The sequence below is a fragment of the Leptonotus elevatus genome, chromosome 15 (assembly GCF_054856555.1).
Source record: "Leptonotus elevatus isolate MCC_2025b chromosome 15, RoL_Lele_1.0, whole genome shotgun sequence".
Lineage (NCBI taxonomy): Eukaryota > Metazoa > Chordata > Actinopteri > Syngnathiformes > Syngnathidae > Leptonotus > Leptonotus elevatus.
In genome coordinates this window covers 3,674,325-3,701,315 of record NC_141253.1, presented here as the reverse complement: position 1 = coordinate 3,701,315, position 26,991 = coordinate 3,674,325, and the positions used below count along the sequence as shown (strand labels likewise).

At 38.9% G+C, this 26,991-nt stretch overlaps 3 protein-coding genes across 4 annotated transcripts in view; 2 read left to right on the top strand and 1 right to left on the bottom strand.

Annotated features, from left to right (window-relative positions):
- LOC147161605 (leucine-rich repeat-containing protein 75A-like) overlaps nt 1–26,261 on the bottom strand; it is a 50,590-nt gene extending 24,329 nt beyond the window's left edge. Inside the window, exons 1-2 of the mRNA XM_086097276.1 lie at nt 26,240–26,261; nt 25,321–25,352 (exon numbers count right to left, since the gene is read on the bottom strand). Coding sequence (XP_085953402.1) covers nt 25,321–25,352; nt 26,240–26,261 — 54 coding nt within the window. The remainder of the gene's footprint in view (nt 1–25,320; nt 25,353–26,239) is intronic.
- On the top strand, nt 3,532–22,128 carry LOC147161606 (glutathione hydrolase 1 proenzyme-like). 2 transcript variants are annotated; one of them, XM_086096489.1, is made up of 15 exons: nt 3,532–3,645; nt 7,990–8,118; nt 10,004–10,067; nt 11,968–12,160; nt 14,143–14,273; nt 14,360–14,449; nt 15,122–15,314; nt 15,384–15,547; nt 16,659–16,808; nt 18,573–18,709; nt 19,436–19,623; nt 19,705–19,832; nt 20,964–21,076; nt 21,665–21,778; nt 21,911–22,128. In XM_086096489.1, the coding sequence occupies exons 1-15, from the start codon at nt 3,553–3,555 to the stop codon at nt 22,055–22,057; spliced, it is 2,034 nt and encodes a 677-aa protein (XP_085952615.1). In that variant the 5' UTR covers nt 3,532–3,552; the 3' UTR covers nt 22,058–22,128. The 2 variants fall into 2 exon arrangements, with proteins under 2 accessions (XP_085952615.1, XP_085952614.1); XM_086096488.1 differs by lacking the exon at nt 3,532–3,645 and having other exon boundaries at nt 7,967–8,005.
- LOC147161604 (histone H2B) lies at nt 26,218–26,809 on the top strand. The gene has a single exon (XM_086096493.1). The coding sequence runs from the start codon at nt 26,263–26,265 to the stop codon at nt 26,635–26,637; it is 375 nt and encodes a 124-aa protein (XP_085952619.1). The 5' UTR covers nt 26,218–26,262; the 3' UTR covers nt 26,638–26,809.
- Nucleotides 26,810–26,991: the final 182 nt, after the last annotated feature.

The window sequence follows — 26,991 nt, the reverse complement described above, 5'->3', positions numbered from 1 at the left end:
AACATTTACTTTGGAATTTAATATTTGTGGAGTTTTTATCATATCCTTGACATTTAAGAATAACTGATGTTCCATAATCGGCTTGAAGTGAAGTGAATCGAATCGGGGGAAAAAAATCGAAATCGAATCGAACTTAACTCTTGTGAATCAAAATCAAATCGATTGAGGAAATTTGAATACCGATACCCAGCCCTAATTGTGATGTTGGTTTGAATTAATTGATTAATTGTTCAGCTCTACTGCGCTGTACCCAAAAGAGAACACCTTCCTCCATCCCTGGCCTCCGCGACATTGATAGCAACCGATTCTTGGCTTCACTAATATACATCTCAAAACCCCCAAACTAATTACGTCAATAATCCCGAGGGCACACGTTGTAACTGAAGATGTTATTGGCTCTTCCCTGTAATGGTTTGCACCACGCGAAAGAGACATGTTCCATCATCTCAAGGTGATTATCCGCAAATCCTTCCGCCTCTCCAGAGGAAAACGCTGCACAACAATAACGGTTCATTTCTTTTTCAAATCATGAAGCATTATTGAACACTTAACTCTCTCGGTTGTAATGTCACATGAGAGACGGAGAACGGTGGCTTGGGCTCATTCAGACAGGAGGCTGTACGCATATGTTAAAATGCAAATATATTAAAATAATCGATTCTGGTTTTATGAATCAATTTCAGGCTCAAAAAGGAAAATCGATTTAAAAAAAAAATTAACACCAAAAGTCCATTCAGACTCTTTAGCTCCACCCTGACATATTTACAGTGTTTATGCATCAGTCCAACATTCGTCTGTTGACACAAATGACTACTTTCCTATTAACCATGACTTTGGCACCACCGTGTGGCATTTCAGGGTGTGTTCTACTCTCATACAATTGTAAAAAAAATAAAAATAAGGCGGGGGGAGCCGACAATGAAAGGGTCCTTCTCATCTTGTGTGACTCACTACATAAATGGCGTTAATGTTCACGGGCACACGCGTCGGGTCAGAAAGTCATCCAGGAAGTTTAGCATGAGTCACATCCTTTAAGCTTCATGCAAATTTCACCTTAAAGACATCTGTTCATCCCACGCCCGCTTGCCATTTCGCTTTAAAGCTTTCATTGTTTCTCGCGTTCACTGTACGGTGGATGCGTGTCACATCAGCTACAGATGGGCCGGAAGTTACTTTCAGGTTGTTGTTGTTGTTTTTTTTCCTCCCCCTCCGCCTAACACCGGGGAGTTCTCTTGATCAGAAATGCTCCCGTCAGAGCATCCCGACTGTTCCCCCGCCTTTGATCAGTGCAAAGCTACCGAGAGGAAGTGGAAAGCTCAAGCTGAGCTCTAAAAACGGCGCTCACTCTCGCCTCTCCCAGTTCGGGTAAATCCCCCCCCGCACCCACCCCGTGGAAAGCGCGGATTAAAAGCGAGGAAAGAGTTACACAATCGTGTGGATATCTGATAAGAGATGATGAGAAGATGTCAAATTAGAGGCGGCCGCCAAGATGACACAAAAGAGGCCGAGGGGAGCGTTGGAACAAAGACAAGAAAAGAAGCAGTCAGTTTTATTTCATGACACTTACAGTGTTGAATATTATTGCCTGACTGATACTGATTATGATATTTGACAGAATACAATTCCAATAAACGATTTAATCATCTATTAACTCATTCACTGCCATTGAAGGCTATAGACATAAAAAATTCATTTGAACTATTTCTATTAGTTTAACCTTTTTCCCACTTTTGTTAACAAGAGTATGAAAACCTAGGAAAAGAATGCATTGTACATTTAGAAAAGATTTAAAAACTTGTGATTAATCGTGAGTTAACTGGTGAAGTCATGCGATTAATTACCATTGCAAATTTTAATTGCCTGACGCCCATAATTTTTAATCATCTTTTCTTTTCTTTTTTTTTTATCTTTTCTTTTAAAAAAAGAAAAAAAGATTATTAAAAATTAGGGGCGTCAGGCGATAAAAATTTGTAATTGTAATTAATCGCATGGCTTCACTAGTTAATTTTTATTTTTTATTTTTTTAAAGAAACGATTATTAAAAATTAGGGACGTCAGGCGATTAACATTAAGAATTGTAATTAATCACATGACTTCTCTAGTTTAAAAAAAAAGAAAAGATTAAAAAAAGAAAAATATATAAAAAATTAGGGGCGTCTGGCGATGAAAAGGTTTAATTGTAATTAATTGCATGACTTCACTGGTTAACTCATGATTATTCACAAATTTTATATCTCTGGAATATATTACACACCATGACAACGAGGCACTCTAAAGCAGCCACACCAGCGCCAAGTGTCTGTCAACACTTTGGCTGTTACGGGTGTGAATTGCCTAGTACCTTGTGATTCGATCCGTATCCATTACATAGGTCACAATTCGATTCGATAACGATTAATCGCGATACTAATCTATAAGTCGATTATTGCACTTATTTCTTTAACTCAAATTTCCACTGGATAATTCTCGCAAGATGTCAGTGTTACTCTGGCTATACTGTGATCTGCTGCCAACTAGTGGGCGATACAGGAATTGCACATTGTAATATCGCGATATATCTTTCAACATGTGCATTATAATGTATTTAGTTAGAAGCTAATTTCTGAATTCACCTTTCATGGTCTTTAAATTCACAATGTTGTCACAACTTGCTAAATCGTGGATGGGCAAGTCATGGTATTTACGTAATACACAAATGCTCACATGCTCATAAACAACCATACTTATTTATGGCCCTTAGAGGGAAAAACAAGCGCATGAAATTCAAGTATTGGCCAATCTTGAACAATAATTCAAATATGCCAGACCATGATGACATTTGAAGTAATGCAAAAATACATTTATCATTTTATGTTGTCTAGTTTACTTTTAAAGGCTTTCTTGACCCTGCGTTCTTTCCGCTCTTTGGATATGAATAAACACGAAGTCCCGCAGACAAAACAGATGCTTTATTCAGATACCATCGAGATTTAGTGGAAAAGATCAGTACATTTTTAAGGGGTCGGACGAACACCAAGCTTCCTAAATTAAGGAAATTGGGGACAACATTTCACTGGCTGAGATTTGAACGGCAACAGAATTGTCCAAAACGGTGATCAGGTTCAGCTATGTAGCCTGCCCAACATGAAAATAATCAACCCAACCTTGGGTAATATTAATCCAATCTGCACATTTTGTGTGTACATTTAAAAACGTCATGCATTACATGCTGCATGTATATGTTAGTGAATTTGCTATTGAATTACAGTTGATGCAATCTGTACTTTGTTGCTTTACTAGAACCACCAATAAAGCCATTATAATGACTGAGTGTCCCGTTTACAAAATTGTGTCCCAGAATGTGTGCAAATGATCTGGAACAAACCTTTTTGTCGACCAAATCGCGCGGGCGCGTCTGATGCCGTGCGCAATAACAAACTTTAAAGTGAGCCCAAAGTAGGAAAAAAGCCGCTCGATTGGTGTCTCCAAAACCCCGGCAACCAACTTGCCTTTCTCAGCAGTTTGAGCACGTCGGCCGCTTGCTCGGACCTGCGCTCCCGGAGATGTCGCTGGATGTCGCGGATCCAAGCCACCCGCTTGACGTACGGGCTGTGGTCGCGTTTGCGCAACATGGCCGGCAGCTTGTCGGACTTGAGCATCAAGGAGGTAAGCGACACATCCCCCCCTCCTCCTCCTCCTCCTCCTCCTCGTCCTCCTCCTCCATCTGCGTCGCTTTGCACCGGCGTGTCATCCCTCTGCCGCCGTCTCTTGGTCCATTTACTTTCCAAATGCAGACTTCTCTGTCTGCTCAACTTGGACCCCATCACTCTTGAGAGCGCACCTTGTTGTCGTTGCTGTTGTTGTTGTTGTTGAGCGTAAACGTGAAGCCATGACACTTTTGCAGCCCAGTGCGCGCAAACGCACCCATGCCGAGGAAAGTTTGCACGCTGCACAACATGGGAAAAGATGTGAGAGCAGTCTGCGCCACTTCCCTTTCCCTCGCATCCCCCGTGCACGCGCTTTTTTTGCTCTCGGCCAATCAGAAGAGCGCTCTCGAAAAACAGCTGCTGGCCTGACCTCGCGCAACAAAAGCATTTCCAGAATCACTAGACAGCATTAGTGGAACATGCGGAGAAGGGAACAGTGCTTCGAGGTTTTTTTTGTTTTTTTTCTTAACTCTTTGACCGCCATAAACGTTATAAAACGTTTAGCATAAACCTAGGGAAGGGCGCCGAGGACGTTAAAAGACGTTCACTATGCTTTTTTTTTTTTTTTTTTTTTTGGAAACGGGTGCAGGAAAGCCTTGGGCAGCTGTGCTGAAAGTATCAGGCAGATCTGGTTAGTATAAGACTCGTTTTGGCCCCTAGATGGCAGCGATGACTCTCTTTGCACAAGGTTGGATGGGCCGCCCACCGTGGGCGTCAGTAGAAGACGTGAGGCGGAGCTAGAGTGTTGAGGAGACAATGGCTGATAAAGCCCACAATGGCTGACCAATCAACCGGTTGCAAGCAGCTCACGCTTGAGCATTTTTTTCAAAGACGGAAAGCATCGATCAATACTAAAAAGCGCATTGATGTCGACGATGATGATGACTCCGAGCTTGACGCCAAAGTTGGAAGCCTTGACGCGACTGTTATGATCACGTAGTAAGCCTCACCGGCTAAGCGCGGCTAGCGCGGCTAGCGCGGCTAGCGCTGCTAAGGCCGGAAAACGCGCACAATAACCGACCGGGTACTTCTACACAATCGGACATTCGATCGGGCGATGGAGAGTTGGCATCGACCAATGCAGATTGATGATGATGATGGTGATGGTGAATCCCGAGGTTGACGCCACAGTTGGACGCCACAGTTGGACGCGGCCTTTATTCTCACGTCATAAAGCATCACCGGCTAGCTCTGCTAACGCCGGAGCTTTCACATGCGGACATTTTGTCGGACAATGAAGACACTGGTTCTGGACTACGATGCCACCATGAATGGAGTGGATAAGATGGATCAGAACATCTACCACTCGGTATAGCAACTGAAGGACATGAGGAAGCCAGACGTAACACCACCGTAACGTAACCGTAGCATGATCCTCATATTAGACTTGACACACACTGCAGTATATACTTGCTATTCCCCGGAAAAAACGGCCTGCAAGAAAGTGGAGCACGCGAAGAGGCAATCTGTTGTGCAAATGCGGTTGCGTCTCCTTGCACGCAGGGGAGAAAAAACAAAAAGAAAAACTGTCGTTGAAACATCCACATATTTGTAAATAGCACCACAGTTGCACACATTTGTAAATAGTTTGCCAAATTGTTGTCAAATTGTTACACTGTTGAATGTAAATAAACGTATTTTGCTATCAAAAAACACTTTTTCATTCTTGGTGGTAGTGTTTTATAGAAGTAAAGCACTATTTAGGTGTTTGTGGCATCATTCATGGACAAAAAGGAAGTGTAAAATTCACTAGAATGCATGAAATAATATCGTTTCACTAAAAGCTTGATTTCTCCGTATTTGAGTTCAAAACAAGCGAAATCGGATGAAAATAACCATTTTCTATTGTTGATTACTAAAGAACGGAATAAGGTAGAAACAAACTTTTTTTTTCTGATGAAAGATGAAAGTCCAGTCTTTCATTTGGTAGTACGTGTGTTTCCATAGTCTGTGGACCTTGAAAGATCAGTCAAAATGCTTAAATCGGCTGGCACTGACGGCATCCCTTTTCTGAAAACGTCTGGCAGTCAAAGAGTTAACAAATTTGCAAGAATGAAATTGGTTTGGTGTTGTGTAGATTTTGGAATGCATTGGGAATAACCGAAGAGAGAGGAAGAGAGAGAGAGAGAGAGAGAGAGAGAGAGAGAGAGAGAGAGAGAGAGAGAGAGAGAGAAGCATGTCGTAGGCCTACATCAAAACAACAATAATATACAAATATCTAAGAAATGTAATAATTGACAATTTGGGGTTGTTTAGGGTGAATACATTCCCGTTGCACTAAGAAGTATATATAAAGAACCAAAGTCGGAAAAAATACAAATGCAATGTGTACGTAGAGGTGCTGCCGTATCGAAATGAATTATCTTACCCCAAAGACCGGTAGATTTACAGTGTTCATTTTATAAATCCAATACATTCCTCCTTTGCTGTACCTCGGCGTTTAAATAAGTGATCTGATTTGTTGGTTTAGTCACGCTTTCCCTCTTTGATAAATGTGGGAGTGAAAATGTGTTAAAACCGTATACAAGACTGAGATTTATTTTGCCCGGCAGGGAGGCTGGCACCCCTAAACCCATGTTCCTAGAACCGAGCCTGGTACACTGTATTGTTAGCCCGATAGCATAAATTGCCCAAAATCATTAGCATAATTACTTAAAGAAAACATGGCCTGGTTTGCCCGATTTCTGAAGCATCCGCCGAATCGAGCTTTTGTTGATGCTATAGACTTTCCCTGGCTTTTGTGCACAAACGCCTGCTCTAGGAGTACGATCTTTCGATCGGTTCTAACATTTAAGACCAACATGCAACATCTCCATGTGTCTATCTATCCGCCATGCAAAGAATGTTAAGTGTTTGTATTGGGACGACAGTACTGCATATGAAAGAAAAATGTGGGTATTTGTTACAGCTTTCCCGAGCCGCAGCTGGGAAAACACCAAAAAAGAAGCAATGTTTCCACAGCTGGAGCTAAGCAGGGAGAAAATAAGCGTAAAAAAAAAAACACTACAGCGCAAATACACATAAAAATCCTTATCAGTGTTATGAAATGAAACATTATTCATACGGCGCTTCACACAGGACGAAACCAAGCCTGTCAGCACTGATTATTTTGCATATTGAGCCATAATAGAACAATAAGGACAGGTGTTTATTCTTTATCGTCTTGTGAAAAATTGCTTTACGCATCTTAACGAGTCGTAAATTCGCCTTTGAGTCCTCATGGCTGTATTATACTGCCTCCCAGTGGCTAAAGAGGGCACACTAGAAAGAGCAGCACAAGGAAATAAATTGCCGCATTAAACCATGATGCAAAAAGTGTTTATTTAAAAATATTGTCTATTTTTATGAAGTATGATAATATAGAGTGCTGTTTTTCCTTGATAAAATTATTATTATTTTTTTAGGGGTGTCAAAATTGGTGCGTTAATTTTGAGTTAATTTAAAGTTGCTTTAATGTCACAAATTTTTTGTAGTAATAAATTTAATAATAATACATATATTTGTTGAGAGTCTGAGATTGGGGTCAAGTTGAATTTAAATTGTTTTTTAAATGTGCAGAATTTCATAAGTTACTTAATGTAAAAGATTAGATAGCTCTTAATATGAACAGCAAAATGCACTGAGCTGTCACCAATGTCGTACAAATGCAGTTATGCCATCTAGTGGCTGAAAAATGGCCTCAACACAAATCAATGTCCCATTTTAATTTTCGACTCAATTTTATGAATTATGAAATTACGGTATCAATGACTAAAAGATGCAGCCATATTTCTATTTAACATTGTTTCCACTTTATATGTTGACAAGAGTATGAAAACTTAAAAAAGATTGTACATTTAGTACATAACATAAAATTTGTGATTAATCGTGAGTTAACCATTGAGGATTAAAAAATGTAATCGCCTTCCAGCCCTACATTTTTTTCTTTTAGAGTGAGTCGAAAACACACGAATGCCCTTTCTGTTCATTTCAATGAGGAAATATTTACAGATAGATAACGAGTGTTTTCATGCCAGCTTCACTTTTAAGCCTGTAATAAATCAGGGTCTGAGTTTGAAGGCCAGTCAGCAGTCATCTGCCCCCTCTCCAGCAGGCCAACGCTTTCCCCTGATTGGCTGAGCTCAAAGAAGTGGGTGAGGGGGGCGGGGGGGGGGGGGGGGGGGTTAGTTGCGTTTCAACACCTGGCTGGTGCATCCTCGCATTCCCACTCACCGGGAGAACCCAGCGCGCCATTTTGGTCTGGCCTGGTTCGGTTCTAATGACCCCCCTATGTGCCCCCCCCCCCCCCCTCTGTGGTGACTAGTGGATCTTCGTTCCCGGTGAGGAGGCGCTTCACTTCGCGTTTCGTTGTAGGGCGACACCAAAGGCCAATGCGTCATCTTCGTTAATTGAGTTAATCTTTGTGGCAGAGACGTTGACAACGTCTGCGCAGGTAAAGCACAAAGTCACACGGCCGAATGTGGATTCCGCTCGGGTTGTTAATGTTTAATTCATCACGGTCACTGTGTTCTTCTGGTGATCTGCAATCAACCATGTGTGCCCAGACAACAACGTTTAAATATTATTACTACTGTTAACACTATTACTGCTACTACTAAATAATGCTCCTAAACATTACAACTAGGAAAATAGCTCTACTATGAATACTTATAATAATATTAATACTACGAGTAAGTACAAAAACAACTACTACTACTACTATTGTGATTAAAAATACTATTATAGTACTACAAATGCCAACAGTAATATTACTAGTAATATTATGGTTAGTAATATAACTATAAATGCAATTAAATATCACTACTACTTGCTACTATCACAAAATACTACTACTATTTTGACCACCAAATACTGATGCTGCGGCTACTTCTACTACTACTACTACTAATAATAATAATAATCATCAGAATAATAATATGAGTAATAATAATAATAATGAAGAAGAAGAGTATAACTATATACTACTACTACTACTACTACAGATGATCCTACAAACGTGTATCTAATACTAGTACTGTATATATACTCAACCAAAATATAAACGCAACACTTTTGTTTTTGCTGCCATTTTTTGTTATGAGAACAAGTCAAAGATCTGAAACTTCTTCCACATACGATAATAATAATAATAATAATAATCATAATCACCATTTCTCTCAAGCATTGTTCACAAATCGGTCGAAATGCTCACCTGTGCACTAATCATGGTGTCTAATCGGCGTCTAGATATGGCACACCTGTGAGGTGGGATGGATTATCTCGGCAAAGGAGAAGTGCTCACTATCACAGATTTAGACGTTGATATTGATATTGTTGATATTGGAAGAAGTTTTAGATCTTTGACTTGTTCTCGTAACAAAAAATGGCAGCAAAAACATAAGTGTTGCGTTTATATTTTTGTTGAGTTAGCACTAAATACTACTACTTCTACTACAGCTACTAGTATTAACTCATTCACTGCCATTGACGGCTATAGACGTCAAAAATTACTTTGAACAATTTCTATTAGTTTAAACATTTTTTTTCTACTTTTGTTAACAAGAGTATGAAAACCTAGAAAACAATTATTACACATTTAGAACAGATTTGATCGTGAGTTAACTAGAGAAGTCATGCGAAAAAGCTTCTTTTTTTTTTAAAGAAAAAATTATTAAAAATGTAAAAAAAATTATTACAATTATTTATTGTTATATTATATATATTATTATTTATTTATTTTTTAAGGAAAAGATGATTAAAAATTAGGGGCATCAGGCGATTTTTTTTTTTTATCGTAATTAATCGCATGACTTCACTAGTTAACTCACAATTAATCACAAATTGTATCTGTTCTAAATGCAATCATTTTTTTCTAGGTTTTTATACTCTTGTTAACAAAAGTGGGGAATTTTTTTTTTTAAACTAGTAGAAATAGTTCAAATGAAATGTTGACGTTTAGAGCCGTCAATGGCAGTGAATGAGTTAATACACCTAAATACTGCTACGACTGCAACTGATACTACTAACTACTATTATATACACGAATACAACTAGTAAATCGTATACCACGACTTCTGCATAGTAACACAACCAAATACGCAAACGCTGCTGAAAAAGGACGCGGTTGTATGTGGTTTCCTGTCAGGTTGAAAATGATAAATTCATTTGAATTTGCCTGCGTCATGCGAGGCGGCGTCAGGGGTCTTTGATGGGGTGTTTGATGCGCGTTCCATAAAGGTGTTTCAACGGAGGGCCGGCTTAAGCTTTTACGACTCCAGTGGTAGTTACATATTGAAAAGCCACAGTGAGCGAGTGTGGCATTATCACCTGGTTTACAGATTGCGGCCGGCATAACGGCGAGGAGCAAGCTTCTTGCCGCAGAGGACCCGGACGCAAGTCAAGGTAAGACCGTATCGCGCTCGCTGATTGGAATGCTGCAGTATGTTGACTTGCGCTATTACCAAAACATTTGACAAAATGTTGTAACTGATTTAACATTAAAAATCCAAATATACATGTCATATGGAAAAATGGAAAAATGGCCGTAATTATTTCTGGATTTTTGCTATCTGCTATGAAAAGCAGAATAAGATGTATAAAAGGCAACTTTTGTTACACTCATTGGTGGGTAACTTGGGTGTCATTTTGGCCACACCCCCTTCCCCCCAAAAATAAAGGCATGAACACTGATTTTAGTTAGCTTCTAAGACCAACTGGTAAACCATCATCCTTAAATACTTTGTTAGAACGCTTTCATGTCTTCAATCTGTTCTCCCTGAATAAACCAACGTTTCAAAAGCGGGAATATATTTGCTGCTTGTAATATTGAAATCAAGTGATTCGTAAATTAATTTTAACTCGAGGTTGGGTTCATTATGTTGACCCAGCAAATTAGGTTGAAACTTGAATTGAAGTGTTGAAGCTGGTCATCGTTTAAGGCGATTTTGTGTACTGAAGTTGATATAACATTCTAAGAAAATGTCAGTGGCGACGGGATGGTTCCTTGGGTAACACCGCTGACTTTGGACACAGGGGTTAAAATCCCCGTCAGTGAACTACTACTGTGTGGGTTGAGTCAGAAAGGGCATCCAGTGTAAAAACGGTGCAGAATATATCATATCAACTTGTGTTTATTTTTTTTATCCGCATAAATTGTATACAAATAACTTGGTAACCCATTTCTTGGGAACTACAACTCATCATCTGACCCCTTGTTGGATCAAAATTTTGCTACTCTCAGTTAAAGCAACACTAAGGAACTTTCAGTTTATGTTGATTATGGCGGCACCATATGGACAAAAGCGGTATTGTTATGCCTGAAGGAAGACCACATTTCCCATGAGGACAAGGTTTTTTTTTTAGCTCACGCCGGTCAAATTGACGTATGCCTTAAAGCTATCAGCACATTTGTATTTTTTTTGTGTGTCAGTGTTCCTACCATGCCAGTAAAAAATGTTACAGACCTCCTCAGGCCATGGCAAAGGTACCATTTGACTAGTTTTAAGTCAAGGTTTCATCAGAAAAGTTATGAAAATATTTTATTAACTCATTCACTGCTATTGACGGTTATAGACGTCAAATATTAATTTTAATTATTTCTATTAGTTTAATATATTTTTTTACCCTTTTGTTAACAAGAGTATGAAAATCTACAAATTGTAAATGGTACTTTTAGAACAGATATAACATTTGTGATTAATTGTGAGTTGACTCTTGAAGTCATGCAATTAATTACGATGAAAAAATGTAATTGCCTGACGCAAATTTTTAATAATCTTTTCTTTCTTTTTTTAATTGCAACATTTTTAATTGTAATTAATCGCATGACTTCAATAGTTAACTCCCGATTAATCATAAATTTGATATCTAATCAAGATGTACAGTATTTTTTCTTCTTTTAGGTTTTCATACTCTTGGGAAAAATGTTAAACTAATAGAAATAGTTCAAATGAATTTTTGACGTCAATAGCCGTCAATGGCAGTGAATGAGGTTGAAAAGTTCCTTAGGGCTACTTTAAAAAAAAAAAAACTTAACAACTGAAAATTGAACCAAACAACTGTCTGCTAGCTTAAAGCGAACACACAATTCAAAACACCATAGATGGGCTAATGAAAGTAGCATCAATGTTGCAGTGTTATAACGGTTATAACGTACATAGACAATATAACAGTAAAATAACACATGCATATATTCTTTATCCTCTGCGGAAAGTGATTATTACTGCAGATTACTGATCAATTCTTCATGCATCTATTTATTTACCAACTGAATCCCTGACATTGTATCGAACCATGTTTTCAGATTTCAACGTCTCCAAGGGCGGCAAAATGGTGAAGGTGACAATTGTGCTGTCGGTGACGCTGCTACTAGTGGCGGCGGTGTCCATTTTTGTGGGCGTCTACTTCGGCGTGGGCGAGAAGACGCGCCCCAGCGACCACGTGTACCTGAGGGCGGCGGTGGCGGCGGACGCCGGGCCGTGCTCGGCGATCGGCAGGCGAGGACGCGCACGCGCTCCTTTTGCGGACCCCCCCCCCCCCCCCCCCCCCAAGCGAAGGCTCGCGGGGTCCATCATCCACGTCCATGTAGACAAGACAAGCGTTCGACACACACACACATTCCCGCCGCCGCCGAGTGAGAAATAATCCCACGCTGCCTGCACCGAAATCGGGCGAAGGAGCCGTGCACTTGATTGCTATTAATACCCATACGTGACTCTATTCATAAACATGAATGTAACCCGGCTCAGGCTTAACTATACCATAAGCAGCATATGCAACACTTGTACTGCATATCGCCTCATTCGCCACAATAATCTAACGGCATCCAGTTGATCCGTCGCGGAAGATCTAAATATATGCGCCGCATACAAGACTTTCCCCGAGAGCCTTTTTTTTGTCACGCTTCCGTGACTTTGTATGGAAAGAGTACGCGGCTTAGCAATCGGTCGCCGGGTCACATGTAAATGATTTTGCACACGCGTGCAACAGCTGCAAAATGAGCAACACACAAGTGCTCCCTTGCTCATCTGCAATGTCGATTGCAGGTGGTCAAGTTGAATCGTCGATTCATCGTTTCGATACAGAGTTTAAACCTTGCGGTATTATTTATTTAATTCGTTATTCGTTCATTCATTTTAAGGGGTGTCGGGCGATTAAAAATGTTTAGTCGTAAATTAAGCGCATGGCTTCACTCGTTAACTCGCAATGAATCTGTTCAAAATGACACGGAGGAGGCGGGACTTCCAACTTCCGGGTTTTCACCCATCAGCTTTGTTTTCCGGTTTGCGACGTGTGGGCCGCGCGGGTCCCAGTACTTGCGCTTCTGCCTTTGTGCCCCCTCGGTTTCGCGTTCCCGTCGACGGGTGCGAGGCTGCGAGTGTCCGTCTCAGTGTCCGAAGCATTTCAGATAGCCGAGACAGGCGGTTAAGGGGGCGCAGGGGGTGGGGGTGCGAGTGTTGGCACATCGCGATGTGGTTGCATCTTTTAGTCATTGGTACAGTAATTTCATAATAATTCATCGAATTGAGTTCAAATTAAAAAAGATGTACTGTATTGATATTCATTTGTCATTTTTCTGCCACTAGATGGCATAATTGCCTTTGTAAGACATTGGTGACAGCTCAGTGCATTTTTCTTTTCATATTAAGCGCTAGCTAAGCTAATAAAGTAACTTGTGACGTTCTGCACATTTTTTAAATTGTAAAATACAACTTGAACCCAGTCTCCACAAATATATGCAATATTAACTCATTCACTGCCATTGACGGCTATAGACGTCATACATTAATTTGAACTATTTCTATTAGTTTAAAAAAAAATATCCCCACTTTTGCTAACAAGAGTATGAAAACCAAGAAAAATATTATTGTAAATTTAGAACAGATATAAAATTTGGGATTAATCGTTAGTTAACAAGTGAAGTCATGTGATTAATTACAATTAAAATATTTAATCGCCTGACGGGCCTAATTGAAAAAATATTAAAGATAAGGGGCGTTTAATCGTAATTAATCGCATGATAATTTTATATGTTCTAAATGTACAATAAAAAAAATTGGGTTTTCATCAAAAAATTTAATGAAATGAATTTTTTTTTTTTTAACTAATAGAAATAGTTCACATGAATTTTTGACGTCTGTAGCCGTCAATGGCAGTGAATGAGTTAATTTATTACTGCTCAATTTTGACATGGACGCGTCTGCTGCGTTGCGACTAGAATTTCCCCATTACAAACTTTCCAAGTAAGGGGCGGTCATTAATCACGCGTTAAAAAAATGTAGTGGCGTTAAAGGAACTTTAAATTAACTCAAAATGAACGCACTCATTTTGACACCCTTAATTAATTCATTAAATACATGCTTACCATACGCAAAATGGCTGTTGCAGTGCTTGTATCTCAAGTTGTGGTCACAAGTCAAGTCACTTATTTCTCACTGCAGTCGTCAAACTAATAACCTATTTGTGTGCGTTTCGACAGTGACACACTGAAAAAAGGCGGCTCCGCCGTCGACGCCTTCATCGCCGCCTTGCTGTGCGTCGGCCTGATGAACGCTCACAGTATGGGCATCGGGGGAGGCCTTTTCATCACCATCTACAACGCAACAAGCGGTATGTTGCCGATTCAACTTGAGCGGCTTGACTTAATAAGTCGCCCCGCGCGTAACGATGACGCTCCGCCGCCGCAACACACGCAGGCAACGTGGAAACTATCGACGCTCGCGAGACGGCGCCTCACAAGGCGACAGAGAACATGTTTGGAAACAGCACTGATTTGTCCCAGAAAGGTACTTTTCTTTTTCTTTTTTTAAATCGTTGTCATTTGGCGATTTACATTTTTGATTGTAATTAACTGCATGACTTCAATAGTTAACTCGCGATTAATCACAAATGTGCATATCTGTTCGAAATGTACGGTCATTTTTTTCTAGGTTTTCATACTCTTGTTAACAAAAGTGGAACAAAATTTAAACTAATAGAAGTAGTTCAAATGAATTTTTGACGTCTATGGCCGTCAGTGGCAGTGAATGAGTTAATCGTGAATTAATTAATTAATTAATTAATTATTATTATTATTATTATTACTACAATTTAAAAAATAATAATTTTGAGGTGCAGGTATTAGTTTTATCCACTTGTGGTCGCCACACTCACGTTCTACACTGTAGTAGCTGTGACGATGAATGCGTGCGTGCCTTTAAAAGGCGGGACTGGCCTGTTGAGTGACGTGAAAGTTAGCGAATGAGAACATAGGGTTAGCTAAACAGTCACAATTTTTAATGAGAACAGCATTCGTCATTTCGAATCGTAAATGTTCTACTTTGATGGAGTTTGATCTGTTAACACACATTACGAGCCGTTCCGATTTTTTTTAGCATTTGTTGTTGCTCGTATCTCTTACCCTTCACATAATTGGGCAATAAAAACAATCTCATCCTGCTGCTTTTACTGCTTGCCAGGAGGTTTATCCATCGCCGTTCCGGGAGAGATTCGAGGTTACGAGTTGGCTCACAAGCGACATGGCAAACTTCCTTGGAAGGATTTGTTCCAGCCCAGCATTGATCTGGCGGAGAAAGGATTTCCTTTAGGCAGGGCGCTCGCCTCGGCTCTGGCCCGACATAAGGAAACCATCGTCAAAGACGTAGCCTTGTGGTGAGACTGTCACCCATGCTCATTTTCTCGCCGAGACTTTTTAAACAAAAGCGTTTCTTTTTTTCGCAGTGAGGTTTTCTGCAGCGGAGGCGGCGGCGACGTCTTGAAAGAGAACGACACGATTAGGTTTCTCAAGCTTGCAGACACTTACAGGAGGATAGCAGAAGGGGGCGCTGATGCTTTCTATCACGGTGAAATCGCAAAGAATCTGGTGGCTGATATTCAGGCTGCGGGTATTTTTTCCCCCCACATAATTTCCCTTATTTTCCTTTTTTATTCTTTTACAACAAAATACTCTTTGTTATGTTCACTTAGGGTGTGACGAATTAATCGCCTGGCCGATTTAATTGGCCAATATCTCATTTTTTTTTATAACCGAAAAAAAAAATTGTTTTATTTTTTTAACGCATTACAACCTAAGACAAAGGCAACAACTTGCAAAGCAAATTATGAGCATACCAAAATTGCAAGTTGTCTAGAACTGTCAAAATTAATCGATTAATCGACAAGTAATCGATTATCAAATAAATCGACAACTATTTTAATAATCGAGTAGTCGTTCGGGGCCATTGTCTACCTATAAAATTGTCCAAATTTTTTGATTTCAGCAAATCAACACTAATCGTTTACTAGTTTCTGTAGTCATTCATTAAAGAAGACTGGTTATCTTCTGTGTTTAATCAAAATAAGACATTTTCAAACATCGGTTTGTACTTTGGAAAACAATGACCGAATCGCTAACATAGTGCACCAGACAGATACGAAGTATGAAATAAACACCAATCATTGGTTAATAAACTGTAATCAGGGCAAAAAAAATGCTTTTGTAGTACACTTTAATGCAAAAATGAATCAGATTGGTCGATTAATCGATTGGATAGTCGATCGATTCATCAATTCTAAAAAATAAAATTCAAATGTTAAAAGACAACATATTTTTAAACAGTCAAATCTTGTTCCTATAATTCATTTATTTGTTTTCAGCGTTAAGGGATAAAAAAATGGGTAATTGTATTCATTCTTTTTTTTTTAATAATCGGACAGTTGATTATCAGAATTTTATTCTGCCAAACATCAGAATTGGCATTGGCCTCGAAAAATCCATTTTGGTCGTGCCATACTTTATATACCGGTACCGGTGAGTGTTTACATTAGGAGCGATGGTACATTCTGCCTTTAAATTTATTTTTATTTTTTAATCTTTCTTGTTTATGTATTCAACACTCCAAAGCGTCCTAGCAAACTGCTCCCCCTCTCTGCGGCGTCTAATTTTACTGCCGTGACGGATTTGAATCCCAGATCGAGTCCAAGCGCGTTGACGGTGTTTGTCTCTCGCCCGCACAGGCGGAATCATCACAATGGAGGATCTGAGGGATTATGTGCCCGTCTTGGATGTGGAGCCTTTGAGCGTAAACGTGGGGGGGTACACCATGGCTGTTCCCAACGCCCCCGCCAGTGGCCCTGTGCTCTCGCTGATATTAAACATCTTGAATGGTAAACCTTGGATGCTCTGTCCAAAAAAAGCACCTTGAGTGGGAGAGGATGGCCTTTCATGTGCGCCGCCGCCTTCGCTTTTTTGCCAGCCGCTCGCTCGAAATGGGGGAAGACGCCGTCGACTGGCAGTGCGGAAAAAAATCATCTGCTCTGACAATAAGAAATCAGATCGTCCCGAACCACATTTGTCAATTATTTAATTCTTGTTAAAAGCATGTTGGAAGTTCGCAGCCGACTGACCAGGAAGCCCGTGAACGATTTTACAGTCGATCGCTCACGACAGAAATTAACTGGGGGCTCAGCTCCTCGCTCGGCTTTTCAGTACAGCAGTAATATTAATCGCTCTTCGCAGAGGATAAAGACTACTTGATTGAGGTTTTCTGTAAAACTCACACATGAAGCAGAAGAGATGTAAATATTGTATATTTCCACCAAACCACCCGCATTTCTAAATGCCTGCAATTTTTTTGACCGCACTGCACAACTCTCGGATTAGCATCTTTGGCTAGTGAAATGTTGCCTTGGGTTTCTTGCAAAACGCAGCCTTAATGGGTGAAAATGTGTACCTCAGTGACAAGAGGACGAGATGACTTTCTGAAGTCATTCATTTCTTTGAATCGTCCTTTTGCTCTGAGCGGAAACTGCCATTTGTCCAATTTGGCTCTAATTGGACACAGTCGAGCTGGTCGCAGCGAGCGGGCCAAACTTTGATCCCGTGTCTGACATCCAAATGAAGCCAAAAACATCCTGGGGGCCACAGGCCACATACGGCCCGCTAAGCATGAACATTACCAACCAGTCCACTGATATTTGATATATTAAGCCCTTTTTCTATTTATTTCTTCATTTTATTTTATAACTTACTAATACAAAACTGTTATTTTTTAAACTAATAATTGGCTACTAAATTTATTTCATTTAATTTTAACAATTAAAATGTACAAAATGATCATCCTTAGTTTTATTTTAATTTTATTTTTAAATAAATCCAATTTTTACATAAAATAAAATAAAATTAATGCATATTTTGTTAAAGAATTGGGTAATTATTATAATTAAATTAATGATACATAATATAATTTTTAAATGATCATTAATTCTGTTATTTTTTTAACTAATAATTGGCTACTAAATTTATTTCATTTAATTTTAACAATTAAAATGTACAAAATGATCATCCTTAGTTTTATTTTAATTTTATTTTTAAATAAATCCAATTTTTACATAAAATAAAATAAAATTAATGCATATTTTGTTAAAGAATTGGGTAATTATTATAATTAAATTAATGATACATAATATAATTTTTAAATGATCATTAATTCTTATGCAGTCATTAAAATAAAAATAAACAATAAATGACAAATATTTCATTTTTAAAATAATGTGTTTTACATATTTATTTTTATTTATGTCATTAACTAATTTGATGATTTATTCTAAATTATATTCTGATAATAATATCAGTAGAAATCATTCAATATCGGGGTACTTAATTATAACTCAATTCAAAAAAAGTCATTAGGCTACATTAAACAATTTTACATAAATCTGAAAAATACAGAGTTGATTGAAATAACATTCTTTAATTGGTTAACTAATAAATAATTGATGTATAGAAATAAAAAAAATTGGGAAATTATATTTTTCAAATACTAAATAATTGGTTCATTCAATACATTTAGAAAATAATGACAACGATGTATCATAAATGATTTAAAACCTATTACCGATGCTCCCGAGCACGCGCGTTTTTCTCCGCAGGCTACAACTTGACGGCGGACAGCGTGGCGAGCGCCGAGAAGAAGATCCTGACGTACCATCGTATCACGGAGGCCTTCCGCTTCGCTTACGCAAAGAGAACTTTGCTCGGAGATCCCGCCTTCCTCAACATCACCGACGTAAGGACCCTGTCAATCATTCCAAGCTCCTGCATGCGTCCTTGCGAACCCTCACCTCAAGTAAATGAGTCACGATATTATTGCTTGTGGGAACCAGGGTTGCTTTTAAAATGTAATCCATTACAGTTACAAGTTACCTGCTAAAAAAAATGTAGTTAGTAACGTAAGTACCATAATATTAAAGTAATGCAACTGGATTACTTTTGGATTACTCCAATATTGAGTATGCTCATGAAGACAAAATAAAAATAATCTCTCATCGTAGAAATTGCAATTCCCATTTTTAATAAATGTACCTGTAATCTGATTACATGTTTGTTTTTTTCTGATAGTCGCTTTTTTTTTTTTTTGCAATCTTATTACGTAACGGCTGCACATGTATTCCGTTACTCCCCAAGCCTGGTGGGAACATAAAGTTACCCTTTATCTTTAGCTGCTAGCATACTATTTTAGAAAAGACTGTTGTAAAAACTCTTCAAGAAATAATAATCATAATAAAAACATGTTTTAAGTCAAATAAATAAGGTGAAAAGTCTTTGTGAAAGACAAACACATTGTCTGGCAACATTGGGCAGCATCGAGCTTTCTGATTGGCTGCCGTTCGGTTTCGTTTCACAATCACAGAACGCTATTGTAAATATTGAACATTTGTGATTGTCGGCCAGCTTCATGGAATTTTTCCTTTGTAAAAACTTGATTCCAAAACATTTTTACCTCTCGGTGAAGGTCATCGAGAACATCACCTCGCAGTCCTACGCCGACCAGCTCCGAGCAAAGATCACCGACTGGACGACTCATAACATGAGCTACTACGAACCCGAGTTTTACCTCCCCGACGACCACGGCACCTCGCACCTCTCCGTGGTGGCGGAGGACGGCAGCGCAGTGGCGGCCACCAGCACCATCAACCAATAGTACGCCCTCGCAAACGAAAACGTTTAACCGGCAGCGTGAGCACACTTTTTGACGTTTTGGCGGTTACTGTCGGCCCACAGTTTGGGCTCCAAAGTCATGTCGAGGTCGACGGGGATCCTCCTCAACAACGAGATGGACGACTTCAGCTCCCCGCATATCACAAACGGTTTCGGGGTGCCTCCATCGCCAAATAACTTCATCAGGCCAGGTTAGTTACAGGCATATATTCTTTATCCTCTGTGTACAACCACTAATTGAAAGAGTTTGGAGGGGCCCCATCTATCCCAGGGGTCTGCAACCTGCGGTTCTGAAGCCACATGTGGCTCTTTAGTCCCTCTCCCGTGGGCCCCATGTGGATTTTTTTTTTACATGTTTATTTTTTAGATTAAATATTATTTAAGTGAATTAATAATTTCGATTTTGACCCCTTCAGATCCATAGATGGTCCCACTGGATTTTGACTGATTTTGCAAGGCCCACAGAATATTGTGTTCTATTGCTATAAAAACATGGAACCTACCAAAAGAAAGATTAGTCTCTTCTTTCATCAGGAACTAACTTTCTATCTGTTTCCATTTTGCAGCAATTAGCATTATGATGTCGCTAAATTTCATCATTATTCACAAATCTGTAAAGAACTGTGGGTAAATCAGCTTGTTTTCAACATGGCCCTGGTTGATCTCTTATACTCTGCTGCCACTTTCTGGCCGTTTTGGTAATAACTACCATTGCTTCAACCGTTTTGTGCAGTTAAGAGGCTACATCAAAGTATGCTCTAGCATTAAAAAACGTATAAATACGTCTTTGGGGCACTGAAAACATTTAAAATAGAACGTATATATAAGTTTTTCGGGGAGCAAATGAGTTAAAAAGTAGCTATAAAATGTTCAAAAACAAAAGATTTCCCGAAAATTACAATAAAAAGTCCACAAAATAGTAATAAAGGCAGAAAATGTCAAAAACTGGCAGAATATGACCATAACGTTTGCCAAAAAAAAAGACAGAATGGCAGAAAAGTCAAAAAATTTATGAAAAACAAAGTATAAAAAATTACCATAAAAATAAAACAAATAGAAGAAAATGAATCTCTACGTATTTGAATGCTGCATATTTTTTCCTTGTACGCCCTCAGTATTTTTTTAGACTAACTTAACACACAGTTTCCTTCATCACAATGTTCAAATATTTTGTGGCTCCAGACAGACTTTTGGTGATTTATTTGGCCTAAAATGGCTCTTTTGACAGGAAAGGTTGCTGACCCCTGATCTATACCAAACTCATTTTACACCCCTGGTTTCAATAAAAACTGACTCCACTAATGTTCGATGCTGTTCAAAAGGAAAAAGGCCGATGTCCTCCATGTGCCCAACCATCATCTTCGACAAACAACGGCGAGTGAAGATGGTGGTGGGCGGCTCTGGCGGTACGAAGATCACTACCTCCATTGCTCAGGTAACCCTTAACTCATTGACTGCCATTGACGGCTATAGACGTCAAAAATTTGTTTAACATTTTTTCCCACTTTTGTTAACAAAAGTATAAAAACCTAGATTTTTTGGGGGTATTAGAACAGATATGAAATTTGTGGTTAATCGTGAGTTAACTAGTGAAGTTATGCGATTAATTACGTTTAAAAATTGTAATCGCCCGACGGCCCTAATTTTTTAATAATCTTATCTTAAAAAAACAAATTATTTAAAAAAAAAATGTAATAAATGTTTTTAGTTGAAAAAAAAACATTAAAAAAAATGACTACGTTTTTTTAAAAGAAAACATTAAAAATAAGGGGCATCGGGCGATTACAATTTGTAATCGTAATTAATCGCATGACTTCAATAGTTAACTCACGATTAACACAAATTTTATATCTGTTCTAAATTTACACACAAAAAATTCTAGGTTTTCATACTCTTGTTAAAAAAAATGGAAAAAATATATAAAAATTTTTTTTACCTCTATCGCTGGCAGTGAATGAGTTAAAACTATCCATCCATCCATTTTCTCCATCATCAACGATTGTAATGATTGCATGCGTCCTAGGTAATCATGAAGGCGCTGTTCTTCGACTACGACCTGAAGAAAGCCGTGTCCGACCCGCGGCTCCACAACCAGCTCAGTCCCAACACCACGGTGGCCGAGCCCGACTTTGACAAAGTGAGTCTCGTCAGCGGGAAATATTGGGGGGGGGGGAAAAGTCAACCAGTACACAACAGTTCCTGACTCCGCCCTTTCTGATGTTTTTGGCGCACGTCCGCTTTACAAAAAAAATCGTGCTTGTCTCGGCAGAACATCATGGAGGGTCTGGCGAAGAAGAACCACGAGACGGAATTTCTCAAGTCGACCGGAGCCGTGGTGCAGGCGGTGGTCCGCTACGAGGACGGACTCCACGCTCAATCGGACCCTCGCAAGTGGGCGTACGCCGCCGGCTACTGAACGCCAACGTGATTGGAGATTAAGATTAGAGACTCCTGGATTTTCTGACTCCCAATAAATTTAGGATTGTCGATTTTTTTTTTGTATATCGGGACTTGCTCTTGGTGTGTTGTACTGGACATCATCTCACAGTCAGCATGACTTTTAAAAGGAGCGAATTTTTAAAGCACAGCCTGCCTGCGACCTTTTGCCGGATCGTAAAAGTGTACGATTCCTTGCTATTTATGAAGTTGTTTTCATTGTAAATCATTAGAACTCATTGCTTTCCATTAAAAGATGTCATTTTCACGTCACATGTAAAAAAAAATCGCCAGAATGTGTCACAGTATGCCTACGTAGGGCTTGGTATCAATTCTGTCAGTTCGATTTGATTTTGAATTTTTCCGATTCGGTTTCATTCACTTCACTTCAATCCGATATTGATTAATTATGGAATATCAAGTCTTCTTAAATATCAAGGGCATGATAAAAAAAAAAACACAAACATTAAATTCCAAATAAAATTTTGCCAAGGAAGCAACTGGTTTAAATGATTGAGTGTTATCAGGAAGGATGAGATAGGTCTAATTCAAAAATTGTAAATATGCATTAAAAATAATTTTCTTAAAGTACAATAAATCAGGTCTTTCATAAATATAGGAAAATACTTTTAAATTCATGTGAACAATAAATGTCAAGAAAACTGTAAAATACAAAAAAAACTGTCTTTAAAATTCTATTTTCTTAAGAATTTATGGGGAAAAGAGAGTAAAATAATCGATTCATGGTTTTGTGAATCGATATCAGGCTCGAAAAGGAAAATCGATTCGATACTGATTATTACATTTTTTTAAACCCTGCCTTAGGTTGTACTTTTCTACAAGAATATGGAAATGGTTTGCAAAAAAAAAAGGTAGCACAAGTGAAACAGAAATTCACTGAAATTCACAAAAATTTACTTTTAGTCACGTAAAGCGCATTGAATTATCTTGTTACTGTTTTTTATTGTCAGTTACGTCAGAAAATAGGCAAAAATGTTGATCATTGTTTTCCAAAGTAATTTTTTTTTTTTTATTCAACACAGAGACAATCAGTTTGCTTTCATTTATGGTTGAGAAGCTGAAATTCTGAGGTTAAGGACAATTTTAAATTATAAACAGCATCTAAACAACTAATCGATTAACAAAAATAAATATCGATTAATTTGATCAAGATGGGAAGATAGATCTGTGCTATGGAAACACGACGTGAGAACATTGCGAGTGAGATTCTCCAATCCTATTAATAATAAAATAAGCAATTCGTGGTTCAATTTCCCCACTGTTGACCAAGGAAATGTTTCGTTCGTTCGTTCGTTCGTCACCTTGCGCTTAGCAAATGTAATAAAGCCCAAAATTGGCTGTGTGTGAATATTTCATGCAAAGCTTCCCCGAGCCGCTAAAAAATCCCCCAAACGGAATCAAGATCCCCACTTGCCGAGCATCTTGGCAATTAGTCATTAAGAAGACAAGGAGACATTGGAGTCTGGCTGCTTCATGCCTCCAAGGCCCAATTAAGCACCACCTCAGGTCCACACGCATATTACTGACACTTACGCAACGCACACACAATTTCTTCACTCCACCTCAACTGTGAAATATCTGCAGTGGTCGTAATTACATTTTGGATGGCGTCAAACTAGCGGTTGTAATTCAGACGGCAGACTCGGTTACGGCATTTTTTGCAACGTGTCCACAGCACAGCCCCGCCTTTGTCTGCTCTGGGAAAAGTCGCTTTGATTAAAATGGCTGCCATTCAAAGGAAGTGCAGTAAATTTGCATCACGGGCCACATCGTAGGTAAGGTTGCCCTCAATTTAACTCATTCACTGCCATTGACGGTTATAGACGTCAAAAATGCTTTTGAACTATTTCTATTAGTTTAATTTTTTTTCTTCACTTTTGTTAACAAGAGTATGAAAACTTAGAATTTTTTTTATTGTACATTTAGAACAGATATAAAATGTGTGATTAATCGTGAGTTAACTCATGAAAGTATGCAATTAATTAATAATAGCTCATAATGAATTAATTTTAACTGTAATTAAACGCATTACTTCAATAGTTAACTCTTAATTAATCATAATTTGATATCTGTTCTAAATGTACAACAAATATTTTTTTCTTAATTACAATTAAACGCCCCATATTTTTAATATTTTTTAAAATAGGCCCGTCAGGTGATTACATTTTTTAATTGTAATTAATCACATGACTTCACTTGTTAACTAACAATTAATCGCAAATTTTATATCTGATCTAAATTTACAATATTTTTTTTCTAGGTTTTCATACTCTTGTTAACAAAAGTGGAAAAAATGTTAAACTAATAGAAATAGTTCAAATTAATTTTTGACGTCAATAGCCATCAGTGGCAGTAAGTGAGTTTAAATTGGCCTCTTAAAAAAAAATTAAAATTTTCAAAACCATTTCACATAGCAATTTTGGACAATTCTTTCACCACTGTCGTTCAGGCTGTTGATTACAGGCAGGAGGTTAACTAGAAAGACAACATTCATATTACGCATTATCGTATTTACTCATTTACAGTGATGGTGCGTTTTAATACATCATCTCGTCAAAAGCGGGTTCAAAATTCACGTTGTTCTTGGCATGGCCAAGCACAGTGGGAGAAACGATGGCCAGACTGATTGGACATTGTCACACAATAAAATGGGTGTGTGTCTATTTACAATGTTATTGATACAGATGACTAATGACTGTAACCGCACACTGTAATGTTTTAAAATAAACACGGTGATTTTATTTCACACAAATCCTATTTCTGCTTGGATACCAAACGAATTTGGAAATAGCTTTTCTTTTTAAGTTTTTATTTATTTATTTTTAAATATAAATACATATTATGAACGTGCCTCACAACACAATCGAGATTGAGGGCATAGGACAACTACAATGGCGCCATCTGGTGCCGAGGCACTGTAGTACACATTTGGAAGAGGAAACTTGATGAGCCAATAATCATAATAAATAACGGGTTTTGTGAGCGCATTTGGACATTATTTTCCAGTAAGTAGACACATATAACTAAGAGTGTACAATATTTTTTTTCTTGTAGAGTAATGACTCGCAACGACACTTCGTGAGTGTGCACTAGTAACATGAACGTTTTTAAAAGTGCATTATATTCATCCATACATTAACATCCCTCAATGGTAAATTCAACAATGAATAGTGGCAAAAAAATATATAGGTCACCAAACTCAACATTTCTCCATGGACTTACTTGGAAAGGGTAGGAATTGGAAACGGAAGGTCCTCACAAAGGAAAGCAACGTGCCAGCATCTCTTCGCTGATTGGACAACCGTTTCCCTGCTTTGGCTAGCCAATCATTGAGCAGCACGAAAGTGGAAAAATACTCTGCTTTGTACGGGTAGGAGTCATTGTGTTGGGAAAAAAAACACCTCACAAATCCAACTTCTCAATCGCAAATATGTCCGCACGTGGGAAAACCGGCGGTAAAGCAAAAGCCGAGACTCGGTCCTCTCGTGCGGGTCTTCAATTCCCAGTCGGTCGTGTCCACAGACGGCAAGGCAAGGGCAAGTTGCAACTGTTAGCCGGCAATGCAGCCCGCGATAACAAGAAAAACAGAATCATTCCCGGTCATCTACAACTGGCTGTCCGCAACGACGAGGAGTCACATACATCTTTCTAAGAGTGCTATCCTGCCATGTTTGAGTCATTTGACTATTTTTATTGTTTTTTTTTGTAATGGTGTCTGATTTGTTTTTGTTTTCTGGCCTTGTATAGAATGTGAAGTGATATGGCTGCAAATCTAGCAATACAAATGTGAAATGACTCACAATTTATTTCATTTTGTAGCATCCCAAGGGTGTATTCATATATGCAATGAATTGAATCAAAAACATGTAATACAGAAATAAACTCCTTACTGTTTTCCTGCATTATGAAAATACTAACGATGTAACACATGGATTATAACAAGCATTATGAAACAACTACGTCTTAATACCTAGTAACGAGGTGATAAAAGCCATTTTAACACGAATATTATGTTTAAACGTCACGAAAACATGTCACAAAGGAAATATGGTGCGTCTGCTTTCAGCCAATCAGAAAGTGGCGTTGGCACAGCCCTATTTGCATGAGGGCGTCTATAAGACCCCCGACTCCAGCTACATACGCTCCAACCCCCTCAGCGTCATCATGCCTGAACCAGCAAAGTCCGCCCCTAAGAAGGGCTCCAAGAAAGCAGTCACCAAGTCCGCCGGCAAGCCCGGAAAGAGGAGAAGGAAGGGAAGGAAGGAGAGCTACGCCATCTACGTGTACAAGGTGCTGAAGCAGGTCCACCCCGATACCGGCATCTCATCAAAGGCGATGAGCATCATGAACTCGTTCGTCAACGACATCTTCGAGCGTATCGCTTCAGAGGCCTCCCGCCTGGCTCACTACAACAAACGCTCCACCATCACCTCCAGGGAGATCCAGACTGCTGTGCGTCTTCTCCTACCCGGCGAGCTGGCCAAGCACGCCGTGTCGGAGGGCACCAAGGCAGTTACTAAATACACGAGCTCCAAGTAAACGCCAGCGTATGAACTAAATCCAACGGCTCTTCTAAGAGCCACCCACTTATTCATGAAGAGAGCATGTGTTCCAACTGCTGTTATTTGTGTGCTATTGTGATGTCTGAACCTTCCAGCTTGGAGCCAGTCGGCTTCTGTGCAGATCCAATAAATCAATAACTTCGCCGCAACACTGATTCTGCTTGGAGCATGTACATCCAATATCAGCGGAGTTGTAGCGGTCCGACAGTTATTTTAAGTGAACTAAATCTTTATAGAATCGGTTAAAAAAAATCCGCTCATCAAATCGTTCGTCAAAGCTTTTTTTTTTATGGCAGTAAACTGGATAAAAAAAATGCAATGCAGTGACAAT

Excerpts from the sequence above, each read along its gene's own strand:
- LOC147161606 (XM_086096489.1), top strand. The coding sequence starts at position 3,553 with ATGTCGCGGATCCAAGCCACCCGCTTGACGTACGGGCTGTGGTCGCGT. Across the intron at positions 18,710-19,435 it reads CCTTCCTCAACATCACCGAC|GTCATCGAGAACATCACCTC; the intron begins GTAAGGACCCTG and ends CTCTCGGTGAAG. Across the intron at positions 19,624-19,704 it reads ACCAGCACCATCAACCAATA|TTTGGGCTCCAAAGTCATGT; the intron begins GTACGCCCTCGC and ends GTCGGCCCACAG.
- LOC147161604 (XM_086096493.1), top strand. The coding sequence starts at position 26,263 with ATGCCTGAACCAGCAAAGTCCGCCCCTAAGAAGGGCTCCAAGAAAGCA.